Genomic DNA, 17,380 nt, shown 5'->3' on the forward strand with positions numbered 1-17,380 from the left:
TGTGATGTTCTGTTATGACTCCTAACAACTGTGCCAAGTACGGTCCTAATCGGTCTGTAACCTGATAAAGCTCCTATATAAACCGATCTCCTGATTTGCCTTCTTTAGTTGAACTTTTGCTTTTTTGGCAAAGTTTGATATGTAGAATAAAATTATGCCCTTCAACTAATTTTATTTTATATAAATTTTTAGCTGAAACGGTGGTGGTGGGTTCCCAAGATTCGGCCCGTCCGAACTTAGCACATTGAGAATTTAAAATTTCACATACACATACTGTGTATATAGCCCTCTATAAACAGATCCTCAAATCGATAGCAACTTAGCATCCGTGATAGTGGGTCCCCAAGATTCGTCCCGTCCACACTTAGCCAGTTTTCATTTATGAATGGTTTAAAATGGCACGAATCAAATATTAGGTGCGTCGGAAACCTACTGCATGCATTACCTCACCCATACTCAATAACAGCTACATTAGTACTCGTGTACTTATATTTTCTTATAATTCCTTCAAAACTTTAAATTTGTCTGTGATGCAAATATTTCGTTGGCTTGAAAAAGCGAAAACAAATGAGTCTGCGTCTTCTATGAGATGTAATTTTCGAGCAAACTCCAAAGCACTTCTAAGAGTCTTGTTCAACTCATATTGCCATGTATTTTCAGGGTATTCTTCTATCAGTATTGCCTTACAACGGCTGCAACCATTTTTAATCTTTGAATAGAGCTCAGCATTACGAATAGCCATAACAATTTCTGCATATGAAGCAAATTTCATCCAGCGTTCTACACCTTCCAAGTTCACATTTATGGCTACGTCGATTATCATCAAACTACACCTATTCTTTTGAATATTTTCAATAATTTTGAATTCGAAGGGATTTGAAAAGATTTTTCTTGTGTCATTAGTTATAGAGAAATCGTGCTGAGATGAAGGTATTTCGATATACCACGGAAATGTGCGATTGAAATAGTCATTGGCCAGATTTTTACGAAGTTTCATATCATGATCTATGGCGGCCAATTGTACATCCAAGGGTTTTATTTTAGATTCAGAAGGGCGATAAGGAAGCTGTTGGACTTCGATATTAATAGCGGCCATTTCCTCAGACATTTGGGCCACTTTTTTACAGTTCAGTTCTACTGGTTTGTCATAATTCCCAAACGATTTCGATGCCAATAAGATATGGGACCAAAGATTGTCAAATTTAATTTCTGGCACAAAATATTGCTGTTCATCTTCATTCTGAAAGCCGCCGAAGATCTGTTCTAAAATTTGTGGCCATACGTAGTCGAGAAACGAAGCGCTTATAGTTGTCGTTGTTTTTGGTTCAGTCATTGCGGAAGACAATGAGCAAAAAAGCTATAACACAATACTTAACAAAACTAGAATATTAATTTAAGCAAAGGGAATTTCATTTTGAAAGCGACATATAAATAAAAGGTAAACTAGCAGTTTATTATACCCACCACCATAGGATGGGGGCATACTAATCTAGTCATTCCGTTTGTAACACCTCGAAATATTGGTCTAAGACCCCATAAAATATATTTATTCTTGATCGTTTTTATATTCTAAGTCGATCTAACCATTTCCGTTCGTCCGTCACAAGTACTAACTATTGGGGAACTGGGAATTGCAAATGGGTCATATCAGATCAGATTTGGAAATGACTCCCAAATAAATCGATCTCCCGATTTGACTTCTTAAGCCCCTGAATGCCGCAAATTCCGATTTAGCTACAATTTTGCACATAGTGTTCTGTTATAAATGCCAAAGGCTATTACAATAAAGTCCAAATCGGTCTATAACCTGATATAGCTTCCATATATCCGATCTGACGATTTGACCTCATGAGTTCTTTCAAGCCGCAATTTTGGTCCGATTTGGCAGAAATTTTGCATGCGGTGTTCTGTTATGACTGGCAATAACTGTGCGAAGTACGGTCTAAATCAATCTCTCGATAATCCTTGTTCGGTTCCTAGAAGCTTTAGTTTTTGCTGGTGTGACAGAAGCCTGGTATGTAGAATAAAATTATTTCCTTCAACTAAATTTATTTTATATAAATTTTTAGTTAAATCCATGGTGGTAGGTTCCCGAGATTCGGCCCGGCCGAATTTAGCACGCCTTTACTTGTTATACCCATCACCATAGGATGGGGGTATACTAATCTAGTTATTCCGTTTGTAATTCCTCGAAATATTGATCTATTACCCCATAAAGTATATATATCCTTGACCGTCTCGACATTCTGAGTCGACCTAGCCATGTCCGCCCGTCTGTCTAAATCACGATAGTGGTCGTGAAGCTAGTCGCTTAAAAATTTTGCGGAGATACTTAATATTGATGTTAGTCGTTGAAGATTAACAAGTAAAAAGGCGTTAAGTTCGGCCGGGCCGAACTTTGAATACCCACCACCTCGGGTATATATGTAAAATACCTTTCGTCAAAATCCGGTGAATAATGCATACCTTATGCCCCATAGCAGCTATATCGAAAAATGTTCCGATTTGGACCAAATACTTATAAGTACAAGTCATTTTTAAATTGCGTATAACAAAATATTGGTCTTTTAAGTAGCTATATATAAAATTAAACCTATTTAAACCATGCACTAAACGGATGTCGAAATGCTTAGCATAAGTCACTGTGTAAAATTTAAGTGAAATCGGATTATAAACGCGACTTTATGGGACCCAGACTATAAATCGGGATATCGGTCTATATGCCAGACCTGGACGGATCTGGATCAAACTTAAAAAGGATATCGAAGGGCCTAACACAACTCACCGTCCCAAATTTCGGCGTCATCGGACAATAAACGCGCATTTTATGACCTCAAAACCTTAGATCGAGAGATCGGGCTATATGGCAGCTATATCCAAATCTGAACCGATCTGTGCCATATTGCAGAAGTATATCGAAGGGCTTAATTTAACCCATTGTCCCTAATTTCGGCCACATCGGACAATAAATGCGCCTTTTATGGGCCCAAAACCTTTAATCGAAAGATCGGTTTATATGGCAGCTATATCCAAATCTGGACTGATCTGAGCCAAATTGACAAGGAATGTCGAAGGGCCTAACTCTACTCACTGTCCCAAATTTCAACAAAATCGGGTAATAAATGTGGCTTTTATGGGCCTAAAACCCTAAATCAGGGGATCGGTCTATATGACAGCTATATCCAAATCTGGACTGATCTGGGCCAAATTAAAGAAGTATGTCGAAGGCCTTATCACAACTCACTGTCCCAAATTTCAGCAAAATCGGATAATAAATGTGGCTTTTATAGGCCTAGGACCCTAAATCGTAGGATCGGTCTATATAGCAGCTATATTCAAATCTGGACCGATCTGGGCCAGATTGACGAAGGATGTCGACGGGCCTTACACAAGTCACTGTCCCAAATTTCAGTAAAATCGGATAATAAATGTGACTTTTATGAGCCTAAGACCCTAAATCGGAGGATTGGTCTATATGGCAGCTATATCAAAATCTTAACCGATCTGGGCCAAATTGACGAAGGATGTCGAAGGGCCTAACATAACTCACTGTCCCAAATTTCAGCAGAATCGGATAATAAATGTGGCTTTTATGGACCTAGGACCCTAAATCGGCGGATCGGTCTATATGGGGCTATATCAAGATATAGTCCGCTATAGCCCATCTTCGAACTTAACCTGCTTATGGACAAAAAAAAAGAATCTGTGCAAAGTTTCAGCTCAATATCTCTATTTTTGAAGACTGTAGCGTGTTTTCAACAGACAGACGGACGTACATGTCTAGATCGTCTTAGATTTTTACGCTGATCAAGAATATATATACTTTATCGGAAATGGATATTTCGATGTGTTGCAAACGGAATGACAAATGAATATACCCCCATCCTTCGGTGGTGGGTATAAAAATGGGTCATATCGGTTCAGATCACATATAAACCGATCCCCCGGTTTTGGGCCTCTGGAAGTTGCAATTATTGAGAGATGAAATTTTACACATGGTGTTCTGTTATTACTTCCAACAACTGTGCCAAGTACGGCTCAAATCGCTTAAGAACCTGATATAGCTCCCATATAAAACGATCTCCCGTTTTGACTCTGAAATTTTGCACATAGTCACGGAAGATAATGAGCAAAAAAGTTATAAAACAATACTTAACAAAATTAGAATATTTGAAATTTTGCACATAGTGTTCTAAAATTTTGCACATAGTGTTCTGTTATAACTTCTTAAAATTGTGCCAAGAACGATCCTAATCGGTTATTAACCTGACCTAGTTCCCATATAATCAGATCTCCCGATTTGGCTTCCTGCGCGCCTGGAAGTGGAATTCAGGTGGTGGGTTCCCAAGATTCGGCCCGGTCTTGTTTTAATATAGAAACCATCAAATGCAACAAGATATTAAAACGGATTCCAGAAATCTCACTCCTTTACTCGTTTTTATACCCTCCACCATAAGATGGGGGGTATACTAATTTCGTCATTCTGATTGTAACTACTCGAATTATTCGTCTGAGACCCCATAAAGTATATATATTCTTAATCGTCCTGAAATTTTATGTCGATCTAGTCATGTCCGTCCGTCTGTCTGTCGAAAGCACGCTAACTTCCGAAGGAGTAAAGCTAGCCGCTTGAAATTCTGCACAAATACTTCTTATTAGTGTAGGTCGGTTGGTATTGTAAATGGGCCATATCGGTCCATGTTTTGATATAGCTGCCATATAAACCGATCTTGGGTCTTGACTTCTTGAGCCTCTAGAGTGCGCATTTCTTATCCGATTGGGATGAAATTTTGCACTAAGTGTTTTGTTATAATATCCAACAACTGTACCAAGTATGGTTCAAATCGGTTTATAACCTGATTTAGCTGCCATATAAACCGATCTTGGGTCTTGACTTCTTGAGCCTCTAGAGTGCGCAATTCTTATCCGATTGTAATTAAATTTTGCACGACGTGTTTTGTTACGATATCCAACAACTGTGCCAAGTATGGTTCAAATCGGTTCATAACCTTATATAGCTGTTATATAAACCGATCTTGGGTCTTGAAATCTTGAGCCTCTAGAGGGCGCAATTCCTATCCGATTTGAATGAATTTTGGCACGTAGTATTTTTTTATGATATCCAACAACTGTGCCAAATATGGTTCAAATCGGTTCATAACTTGATATAGCTGTCATATAAACAGATCTGGGGACTTGACTTCTTGAGCTTCTAGAGGGCGCAATTCCTATCCGATTGGCTGAAATTTCGCAAGAGGTTTTTTATTGTTACTTTCAACAACTATGTCATATAAAGTACAAGTCGGTTCATAACCTGATATAGCTGCCATATAAACCGATCTGGGATCTTGACTTCTTGAGCCTCTAGAGGCCGCAATTATTATCCGATTTGCCTGAAATTTTGTACGACGGATTCTTTCATGACCATCAACATACGTGTTTATTATAGTCTGGATCGGTCCATAGCCCGATACAGCTCCCACATAAATCGATCTCTCTATTTTACTTTTTGAGCTCACAAAGAGCACAATTCTTATTCGAATTGGCTTAGATTTTACACAGGTCTCCGACATATAATTTAATTGTGGTCCAAACCGGACCATATCTTGATATCGCTCTTATAGCAGAGCAAATCTTATATCCTGTTTTGCCTAAGAAGAAATGCCGGGAAAAGAACTCGACAAATGCGATCCATGGTGGAGGGTATATAAGATTCGGTCCGGCCGAACTTAGCACGCTTTTACTTGTTTTTTATACCCTCCACCATAGGATGGGGGGTATACTAATTTCGTCATTCTGTTTGAAACTACTCGAAATATTCGTCTGAGACCCCATAAAGTATATATATTCTTGATCGTCGCGACATTTTATGTCGATCTGGCCATGTCCGTCCGTCTGTCCGTCCGTCTGTCCGTCCGTCCGTCCGTCTGTCCGTCCGTCCGTCTGTCTGTCGAAAGCACGCTAACTTCCGAAGGAGTAAAGCTAGCCGCTTGGAATTTAGCACAAATACTTCTTATTAGTGTAGATCGGTTGGTATTGTAAATGGGCTATATCAGTCCATGTTTTGATATAGCTGCCATATAAACCGATCTTGGGTCTTGACTTCGTGAGCCTCTACAGTGCGGAATTCTTATCCGATTGGAATGAAATTTTGCACAACGTGTTTTGTTATGATATTCAATAACTGTGCCGAGTATGGTTTGAAACGGTCCATCTTTTGATATAGCTGCCATATAAACCGATCTTGGGTCTTGACTTCTTGAGCCTCTAGAGGGCGCAATTCTTATCCGATTGGAATGAAATTTTGCACGACGTGTTTTGTTATAATATCTAACAACTGTGCCAAGTATGGTTCAAATCGGTTCATAACCTGATATAGCTGCCATGTAAACCGATCTGGGATCTTGAATTCTTAAGCCTCTAGAGGTCGCAATTATTATCCGATTTGCCTGAAATTTTGTACGACGGATTCTCTCATGATGACCATCATAACACGTGTTTATTATAGTCTGAATCGGTCTATAGCTCGATACATATAAATCGATCTCTCTATTTTACTTCTTGAGCCCCCAAAGGGCTCAATTCTTATACGAATTGGCTGACATTTTACACAGGTCTCCAACATATAATTTAAATGTGGTCCCACACGGACCATATCTTGATATCGGTCTAATTGCAGAGCAAATCTTTTCTTATATTCTTTTTTGCCTAAGAAGAGATGCCGGGAAAAGAACTCGACAAATGCGATCCATGGTGGAGGGTATATAAGATTCGGCCCGGCCGAACTTTGCACGCTTTTACTTGTTTTACTCAAAAATGTCTTGAAATCTAATATTTGGCTTGTGAGTCTCAAAAACTTTTTCAAAGAAGAATTAGTAATCTTTAATTATAAATTATTTGAATTACATTAGCAATGAAATGAAAAATTTTTAGGGTTCGGAAACACAATTTTAAAATCGCGAATTTATTTACATTTTAAAATAATTATTTCTAATCAAACCATTTCGTTTTTTTCATACCCTCCACCATAGGATGGGGGGTATACTAATTTCGTCATTCTGTTTGTAACTACTCGAAATATTCGTCTGAAACCCCATAAAGTATATATATTCTTGATCGTCGCGACATTTTATGTCGATCTAGCCATGTCCGTCCGTCTGTCCATCCGTCCGTCTGTCTGTCGAAAGCACGATAACTTCCGAAGGAGTAAAGACAGCCGCTCTAAATTTTGCACAAATACCTCTTATTAGTGAAGGTCCGTTGGTATTGTAAATGGGCCATATCGGTCCATGTTTTGATATAGCTACCATATAAACCGATCTTGGGTCTTGACTTCTTGAGACTCTAGAGTGCGCAATTCTTATCCGATTGGGATGAAATTTAGCACGACGTGTTTTGTTATGATATCCAACGACTGTGCTAAGTATGGTTCAAATCCGTCCGTAACCTGATGTAGCTGTCATATAAACCGATCTTGGGTCTTGACTTCTTGAGCATCTAGAGGGCGCAATTCTGATCTGATTTGGCTCAAATTTTGCATAACGTATTTTATTCTTGCTTTCAACAAATGTGTCAAATAAGGTTCAAATCGGTTCATAACCTGATATAGCTGCCATATAAACCGATCTGGGATCTTGACTTCTTGACCCCTAGAGGTCGCATTTTTTATCCGATTTGCCTGAAATTTTGTATGACGGACTCTCTCATGACCATCAACATACGTGTTTATTATGGTCTGAATCTGTCTATAGCCCGATACAGCTCCCATATAAATCGATCTCTCTATTTGACTTCTTGAACCCCCAAAGGGTGCAATTCTTATTCGAATTGGCTGACATTTTACACAGGTCTCCAACATATAATTTAATTGTGGTCCAAACCGGACCATGTATTGATATCGCTCTAATAGCAGAGCAAATCATTTCTTATATCCTTTTTTTGGCTAAGAGATTCCGGAAAAAGAACTCGACAAATGCGATCCATGGTGTCGGCCCGGCCGAACTTAGCACGCGTTTATTTGTTTTTTTTTTTATTCCACAGTTCACAATGCAATATTTAAGGCAATTTATGCAGAGCTCTTAGTGACTAAGGGACGAAAATTCTAGGAGAAATTTGTAATTCTGTCGGATTTGACCGTAGAGCACAGTAAAATATTATTTAAAACATTTTAATATTTACTTTTTGAATATTTGATTTTTTTCCAAGAGTCAAATTGCATGTTTACAAAAATGTCAAGCTCAAGCTCCCTAAAGGTGGGTGATAAGTTCGTGTTTTACAGTGAGATTACCATGTCTTTCACGATTACTTTTTTTGAAAAAACTAAAAAAATGTCGCTGATAATATAACGCTTTTATCAAAATGCTACCATAGAGAAGTAAAAAGTCGTTAAGTTCGGCCGGTACCCACCACCTCGGGTATATATGAAAACCACCTTTTATCATAATTTGGTGAAAAATTCATAATTTATGCCCCCATAGCAGCTTTATCGAAATATGGTCCGCTTTGGACCAAATTCGACAAGGCTATTGAATGGTCTATTAAGTACAAGTTATTGTTTAATTTTCATGAACAAAATATTGGTCTTTTTGATAGCCATATTCAAATATTGACAGATCTGAACCATAAACGACACGGATGTCGAAAAGCCTATCATAAATCACCGTGTCAAATTTCAGCCATATCGGATTATAAATGCGCCTATTATGGCACCAAGACTTTAAATCGAGAGATCGGTTTATATGGCAGCTATATCAAACTCTAAACCGATCTGAGCCAAATTGAAGAGCGCTGACGAAGTTCCTAACTGTCCCAAATTTCGGCGAAAACGGTCAATGAGTCTTTTAATGTGTGTGTAATGTGCCTTTTATGGAACAAAAAGCCGATCTGGGCCAAATTGCAGTAAGATGTCGAAGAACCTAACGCAACTCACTGTCCCAAATTTCGGCAAAATCGGTCAATAAATGCGCCTTTTATTGGTCCAAGATCTTAAATCGAGAGATCGGTCTATATGGCAGCTATATCCAAATCTAGACCAATCTGGGCCACATTGAAGAAGGATGTCGACTGGCCTAACACAACTCATTGTCCCAAATTTTAGCAAAATCAGATATCAAATGTGTCTTTTATTAACCTAAGACCCTAAATCGGCGGAACGGTCTATATGGGTGCTGTATGAAGATATAGTCCGGTATAGCCCATCTTCGAACTTAACCTGCTTATGGACAAAAAAAGAATTTGTGCAAAGTTTCAGCTCAATATCTCCATTTTTAAAGACTTAGCGTGAGTTCAGTAGACAGACGGTCAGACGGACAGACATGGCAAGATCGTATTAGATTTTTGTTTCGATGTGTTGCAAATGGAATACAAAAATCAATGTACCCCCGTCCGTTGGCGGTGCGTGTAAAAAGATGAAATGGCCAGATCCAATTGTATCTGGCACCAGATAAAATTGGATCCGAAAAATTTTTAATATATAATTGTGTATTATTATATCACACTAGATCTAATTTGAATGAATCTCCTACAATTTGATACAATTTAATCACACATTTGTCCCAGATACCATCTGATCCAATTTACTATAATTATATCAAATTAGACATACCAAGTAAAAGCGTGCTAAGTTCGGCCGGCCCGAATCTTAGAAACCCACCACCATAGATTCTGCTAAAAATTAACTTAAAATAAATTAAGTTTAAGGGCATAATTTTATTCTACATACCAATCTTTTGTCAAACCAGCAAAAATTAAAGCTTCTTTGAACTAAACAAGGATGATCGAGCTATATCAGGTTATAGACTGATTTGTATCGTATTTGGCACAGTTGCTGGGAGTCGTGAGAGAAAGAATTTCAGCCAAATCGGACAAAAACTGGTGCCTGTAAGTGCTCAAGAAGTCAAATCGGGAGATCTGTTTATATGGGAGCTATATCTAAATCTGAACAGATATGGCCCATACTAATAGGGCGCGATGCGAGCTCTCACCACATTTCGTGGGGTAGTACCAACACTAATAAGCGGGGCCAAGCCCTGGCAGAGTTCTTGAATACTAACGACCTAATAACACTTAATATTGGTAATACCGCTACTTTTTTAGATGTGATGATATGTTCGGAAAATGTAATCGATGGGGTTAAGGATTGGAGGGTCTCCATGGAACACTCTTTATCTGACCATCGCTACATTAGGTTTAGAATAGCACGGCCAACGCCGAATGCAATATGGTTTTGAAATAAGTTGAATAAAAACGGGACAAAATTCGGAAGGCTACTCAGAAGATGACTTGGGCAAGATAATTTAGATTGTCCAAGCATAGAAGAGATTGACGAGAATGTCAACAGGATTGCAACTGCACTGGTGGGGTCCTTCGAAGATAGTTGTCCTCTTCGGGAAAAGAAATAAGCCCAAGAAAAACCCTGGATGACCGGGGAGATTCGCAATAATGGGAAAGTTGTCCGCAGACTTTTTAACAGAGCACGTCGTGAAAAAGCAGAAGTTTATTGGGATGAGTATTACACGAACGTTCCTCCCAAAAGCTTTAATGCGAACAGGTCGATAGCGTTAACGACGCCGCCAAGATAAAAAAGTTTCTCTCAAAAACCCATGTCCAAACTGAAACTTTAGTAGACGACATGGGAGTGAGAGTAGAGACAGCGGAGGACATGTTGAGGCCTTTGGTGAAACCCCATTTTCCTGACGTGTATGACGGGACTCTAGAAGACAATGGAATCTTCGAATAATGACGTTGATAAAAGGTTTATAATTGCAGAATTTATGGTGAAGGAATCCTTGAGGAGCTTCAAACCATTTAAGTCACCCGGACCCGATGGAATATTTCAGGCGTTACTACAGAAAGAGGCAGCCTATCCGACGCCTCATCTGGACACTATTTTCACAGCGTGCCTAGGACTTGCATATACTCCGAAAGCTTGGCAGGAGGCAAGGGTGGTGTTTTTATCCAAGCCCGGCAAGGCAAGTTATGCGACACTAAAGGCCTAGAGACACATAAGCTTTACGTCATTTCTACTCAAAATCATGGAACGTATTATGGACACCATGATAACAAGTAGGACATTCAGCGAACTTCTCAAATACAAACAGAATGCCTATGTCAAGCGAAGGTCGGTGGAGACTGCCCTGCACGAGGTTGTGCATAAAATAGAAGTATCCTTCGATGCCAAAACGTACACCCAGGCGGTATGCATTGACATCGAGGGGGCTTTAACAATGTGCGGACCGACACACTGATCCAATCCTTAGACCAGTACCTGGTGGACCGGGGGACCTTAGAGACTGTATAAACCATATGCTAAGGAACAGGTGGATAAATTGTGTGTTCATAGTATAAATATAAGGAAGAAAGTGGCACAAGGCACGCCACAGGAGGGCATTTTATCACCACTCCTATGGGTGACCACCATAAATGTCCTATTATGGATGCTGACTGAGGAGGAATTTGAACCCGTCTGCTACGCAGACGATGTTATAATACTTCTAAGACATAAGGATCCGAACGAGCTATACAGAGGGCCGAAAGGGTCTTGCATATGGCATATGACTGAGCTAGACCCAGAGATCTCAATGCTAACCCAGAGAAGACTGAAATACGCCTGTTCGAAGATGGACCAATTTAACGCACCACGTTTCCTCAATAAGACGTTTTCGATATCTGACAAGGTCAAATACTTAGGTGTGATCTTGGACAGGGAACTGAATTGGAGGCGTCACATTCCGAAGCGTACTGAGAAGGCTCACAGATGTTGGGCACTATGTAGACGAGCCGTAGGCTCGAAATGGGGCCTGAATCCGAGAATAGTCCATTTGCTCTGCAGGAGCGCGATTAGACCAACTTACTTACGCCTCAGTTGTTTGGTGGACTGCTATGGAGAAACCATGCAACATAAGGACCATACAACAGGTTCAGAGAACAGGTTGTCTTAGCATAGGCGGAGCGATGAGGACCACACGGACTAGAGCACTGGAGACTATTCTATTGGGTTGCCTAAAAAGTAATTGCGGATTTTTTTAAAAAAAAAGTAAATGCATTTTTAATAAAACTAAGAATGAACTTTAATTAAATATATAATTGCCATTTTGTTCGATAACTTTTTGTCATCTTCCTGGCAAATTTAGTATTCCACGCTCATAGAACTTCTGGCCTTTATCTGCAAAAAACTGAACCAAGTGCGATTTTATAGCCTCATCATTGCCGAAAGTTTTACGATTTAAGGAGTTCTGCAAAGATTGAAATGATGGTGCAAGGTCAGGGCTATATGGTGGATGCATCAAAAGTTCCCAGCCAAACTCACTCAGTTTGTGGCGAGTGACCAAAGATGTGTGCGGTCTAGCGTTGTCCTGGTGGAATATGACACCTTTACGATTGACCAATTCTGGTCGCTTCTCAACAATTTGTCCAATTGTTGACAGTAAACATCCGAATTAATCGTTTGGTTCCTTGGAAGCAGCTCAAAATATACCACACCCTTTCAATCCCACCAAACAGACAGCATAACCTTCTTTTGGTGGATATCAGCCTTTGAAGTGGTTTGAGCTGGTTCACCATGCTTGGACCATGATCGTTTTCGACTAACGTTGTTGTAAAGAATCCATTTTTCATCTCCAGTTATGATTCGTTTTAAAAACGAATCGAGTTCATTGCGTTTAAGGTGCATATCACAAGCGTTGATTCGGTTTGTTAAATGAATTTCTTTCAATACATGTGGTACCCATATTAAAATTGACGCCAAACAAACAAATGTAAACAAAATTTCGCGCACTTTTTTTCTAAAGCAAGCTAAAAGTAACAGCTGATAACTGACAGAAGAAAGAATCCAATTACAGAGTCACAAGCCGTTGAAAAAATTTGTCAACGCCGACTATATTACTACTATATTACCGACAATTACTTTTTGGGCAACCCAATAGATATCCGACCCATTGACATACAGATTAAGTGTGAGGCAGCCACTGCGGCTATGAGGCTTAAGGCGATGGGAGAATGGATTGAGGATGGGAGCAGCTCATTCCATCGTGATATAATCTAGGCGACGATATTAAACCTGGAAGGAAGGGAAGAGGTTTCCGATCGGATGCCTGAGATGAACCTTGAAGTCGAGTGCGAGACACCGCTGTCATCGGCACAGTTTTGAATTGACGAAACCCTAGTATTGCCATCTGGAAGATCATGTTACACGGATGGATCAAAGCAAGAGGATAGAGTGGGCATGGAAGTCTACATTGAGAACCCAGGGACTGAGATCTGTTTCCTGATCCTGATCTGATCCTGCAGGCGGAGATCCGGGCGATCACGGAATGTGTGAAGTGGTGTGGTGCTTACGCGAGGAGGTCGAGTGTGAACATCTTTACCGGCAGTAATATTGCCAAAAGGGCAATAACGACCAGGACGGCAAGGTCACGAACAGTCTTGCATTGTAGAAGGATATTAACGACTTCTCTGAGGATGGCAAAATCCGCATCCTTTGGTTGCCGGGCCATAACGGAATAAGGGGAAATGAAAGGGCAGACGATTTGGTGGTCAAGGACAGAGGACTGCCGTCAATAAACTTGGTTAACCCGAAGCCTTTCGGGTCGACGCAGTCCGAGATAAGGTAGTGGGCGTCGAATGCGCATGCAACATTTTGGAACAGCGAAATGGTTGGTAGGACGGCGAAAATCCTATGGGTGGATCCAGATCGTGAGAAGACGAGGCTGACACATAGGACTACAAGCTCACTTATGTAAAATCGGTGCGGCAAGTGATAGCATGCCTAGGGCATGCGAGGAAGCATTGCAGCATTTCCTTTGTCATTGCCCGGCTTTCGCGTCTAACAGATATCGGCACTTAGGTGGAGACACAATACCAGACATGAACCAGCTTAGGGGAGAGGTATTGAAACCAATTAAGGATTTTCTTCTTCGAGGTTTCTTTTGAGTTTTTATGGACCATTTGCAATCCCCAATCAATCGCCTAACTTTACGCCAGACGGACGGACGGACATGGCTCGACTACTCAGAGCGTCGAGACGATCAAAAATATATATATACTTAAGGGGCCTTAGACTAATATTTCATGGTGTTACAAACGGAATGACTAGGTTAGTATACCCCCATCCTATTGTGGTGGGTATAACATGAAAAACTGTGCTAAATTCGGCCGAGGCGAATCTTATATACCCTTCACCATGAATCGCATTTGTCATGTTCTTTGTCCAGTTTCTCTCTATAGACAAACAAAACATTATGGATAAGAATTGCTATGCTATTGAAGTTTGTAAACCTATTCGGCCATATATGGCTTGGATGTTAGAGACCATAGTAGATCCCACTATTTCAGCAAAGTCGGATAAGAATTGCGCTCTCTAGAGGCTCATTGTGCAAAATTTCACCAAAATCGGATAAGTATTTGGGCCCTCTAGAGGCTCAAGAAGTATAATCTGGTGATCGTTTTATATGAGAGCTGTATCTAAATTTGGACCGATATGGCCCATTTACAATTCCAACCGACCTACACTAACAGGAAGTATTTGAGCAAAATTTTTAAGCGCCTAGCTCTACTCCTTCTAAAGTTAGCGTGCTTTCCACATACAGACGGACAGACATGACAAGATAGACTTAAAATGTCATGACAATCAAGAATATATATACTTATGGGGTCTTAGAAGAATATTTCGAGGTGTTGTAAACGGAATGACGTAATAAGTGTACCCCCATCCTGTGGCGGAGGGTATAAAAAGGAGTACAAATGTGTACTAGGGTGATAAATTTTTGATTTTTATTCTCAACAATCATTTCCTGTTGCACAAATGAATGAACGTTTGCTAATTAATAACTAAAACAAAATTTCTTTGACTACACTACATTTCTACCCGTCAGGTTAATTTAAAACCTAGTTCAATAGGGTGATGATTTTTTGATTGTTTTCTTTCTCAAAAATTATTTCCTGTTGCGCAAATGAATGAAGTTGCGACACCCAAATTCCAATTATTTTATTCAAATATTAAAAAAGATCACGCACAAACCACTTTGAAATTAAATTTTTGTGAAATTTTTTGAATCATGTTGTGCGTGAGGTTTCTTTATCGAACCACCACAGATGTAAAATTTTATCTAAACTGAAATAAAAACTCATCAAAATATGACACAGGGATATGAGGTTGTAAAAAGTCATAACTCTAATGTGAACTACAAACAAAACCAAAATTTTAATGAACCTGCAAGGAAAGGCAAAAGTCAGGCGGTGCCGACTATATAATACCCTACGTCACCATGTAGTACTTTTTATATGTAGAACTTATCTCGAAATCTAGTCAGACTTAAATTTGGATACCAATTAAAATAGCAATTTAGAACCTTGTAAGATTTTCCTACCATAAAGATTATATGGGAGTTGTATCGAAACCTGTGCCAATTTTATTGACACATACTGGGACAAAACCTGTGCCAATGCCATACTGGGACATGAAATAGAACATCTCACGCCCTATATTGTAGAGATGTGACCAAAATTGTGGATTTTACTGCCTTAAAAGTCCATATAGGAAGAAATATACACATTGGAGCTATATCTAAATTAGGACCGATTAAATGAAATTTTGCACACATATGTAGACCTCAAATAAAATGTCCAATGCCAAAATTTTGTAAAGATCAGACGAAAATTGTGGCTTCTACAGCCTTAAAAAAAACATATCGGATGAAAGATATATATGGGAGCTATATCTAAATTTGGACCGATTTTTTCATCTCCCAAAATCAATAGCGTTTGTCCTTGGGCCAAAAAAGTGACATGTGCAAAATTTCGTGACAATCGGACAACAAATACGACCTGCACTTTGATTACAAGAATACATGGACTCAGAAAGTGATTCTGAGTCGATCGGTATACTTATCAATGAGTCTAGCTCTTCTCCTTCTTAGCGTTGCAAACAAATGCACAAATCTATAATACCCTGTACCACAGTGGTGGTGGTGTCCGATCGGATACCTCAGATGACACTTAAAGTCAATTGATAGGCACTGCTCCCAGCGGCGCAGTCTTAGATTGACGGGAACTCTGATATTGGCATCTGGAAATTCATACTACACGGATGGATCAAAGCTAGAGGACAGAGTGGGTATGCGGTCTGCATCGATAACATGGGGACTGAAATGTATTTCCGACTGTCTAGCCATAATACAGCCCTGCAGGCTGAGATCCGGGCGATCACGGAATGCGTGAGGTAATATGGTGTTGCCGCGAAGACGAAGAGTGTGAACATCTTTGCGGACAGTAAACCGGTCATCAGGGCAAAAAGGTCACGAACAGTCGTGGAGTGTAAGAAAAAGATTTACGCTTTCTCTGAAGATGACACATCCGCATTGTTTGGGTGCAGGCCGACGACGACGTCAAAGTTAAGGGAGTTGGCGATGAATGCGCACATAGCACTGCGGAATAGTGAAACGAACGATGAAAACCCAATGAGTAGGTCCGGATATAGACAAGACGATATTAATACCGAAGGAAAGGGAATCAGTATAGTTTTCAGTATCATAACGGCCCACATATGTGTGGCAAGTGATAGTATGTGGAGAAGATGATAAGACGATGGAGCATTTCATATGTGATTGCCGGCTAACAGACACAGGCACTTAGGTGGGGACACAATGCCAGACTTGAACCGACTTCAGGGCGTGGAATTGAGAACAATATGCGATTTTGTAAGAAGAAAGGAATTCCCTACATAGATTTTTATACCCTCCACCATAAGATGGGGGGTATACTAATTTCGTCAGTCTGTTTGTAACTACTCGAAATATTCGTCTGAGACCCCATAAAGTATATATATTCTTGATCGTCGCGACATTTTATGTCGATCTAGCCGTGTCCGTCCGTCTGTCCGTCCGTCCGTCCGTCCGTCTGTCTGTCGAAAGCACGCTAACTTCCGAAGGAGTAAAGCTAGCCGCTTGAAATTTGCACAAATACTTCTTATTAGTGTAGGTCGGTTGGAATTGTAAATGGGCCATATCGGTCCATGTTTTGATATAGCTGCCATATAAACCGATCTTGGGTCTTGACTTCTTGAGCCTCTAGAGTGCGCAATTCTTATCCGATTGCAATGAAATTTTGCACGACGTGTTTTGTTATGATATCTAACAACTGTGCCGAGTATAGTTCAAATCGGTTCATAACCTGATATAGCTGCCATATAAACCGATGTTGGGTCTTGATTTCTTGAGCCTCTAGCGTGCGCAATTCTTATCCGATCAGAATGAAATTTTGCACGACGTGTTTTGTTATGATATCCAACAACTGTGCTAAGTATGGTTCAAATCGGTTTATAACCTGATATAGCTGTCATATAAACAGATCTTGGGTCTTAACTTCTTGAGCCTCTAGAGTGCGC

At 39.9% G+C, this 17,380-nt stretch overlaps 1 protein-coding gene across 1 annotated transcript; it reads right to left on the reverse strand.

The window, feature by feature from the left end:
* Nucleotides 1-467: 467 nt before the first annotated feature.
* LOC106090116 (uncharacterized) lies at nucleotides 468-1,397 on the reverse strand. The gene has a single exon (XM_013256199.2). It carries the CDS (start codon nucleotides 1,331-1,333, stop codon nucleotides 497-499), a length of 837 nt encoding a protein of 278 aa, XP_013111653.1. The 5' UTR covers nucleotides 1,334-1,397; the 3' UTR covers nucleotides 468-496.
* Between the last annotated feature and the right edge of the window lie 15,983 nt (nucleotides 1,398-17,380).

The sequence above is a fragment of the Stomoxys calcitrans genome, chromosome 1 (genome assembly GCF_963082655.1).
Source record: "Stomoxys calcitrans chromosome 1, idStoCalc2.1, whole genome shotgun sequence".
In the NCBI taxonomy this organism is placed as follows: domain Eukaryota; kingdom Metazoa; phylum Arthropoda; class Insecta; order Diptera; family Muscidae; genus Stomoxys; species Stomoxys calcitrans.

What these genes read in the sequence shown, in the direction of transcription:
- LOC106090116 (XM_013256199.2), bottom strand. Translation starts at nt 1,333, where the DNA reads ATGACTGAACCAAAAACAACGACAACTATAAGCGCTTCGTTTCTCGAC.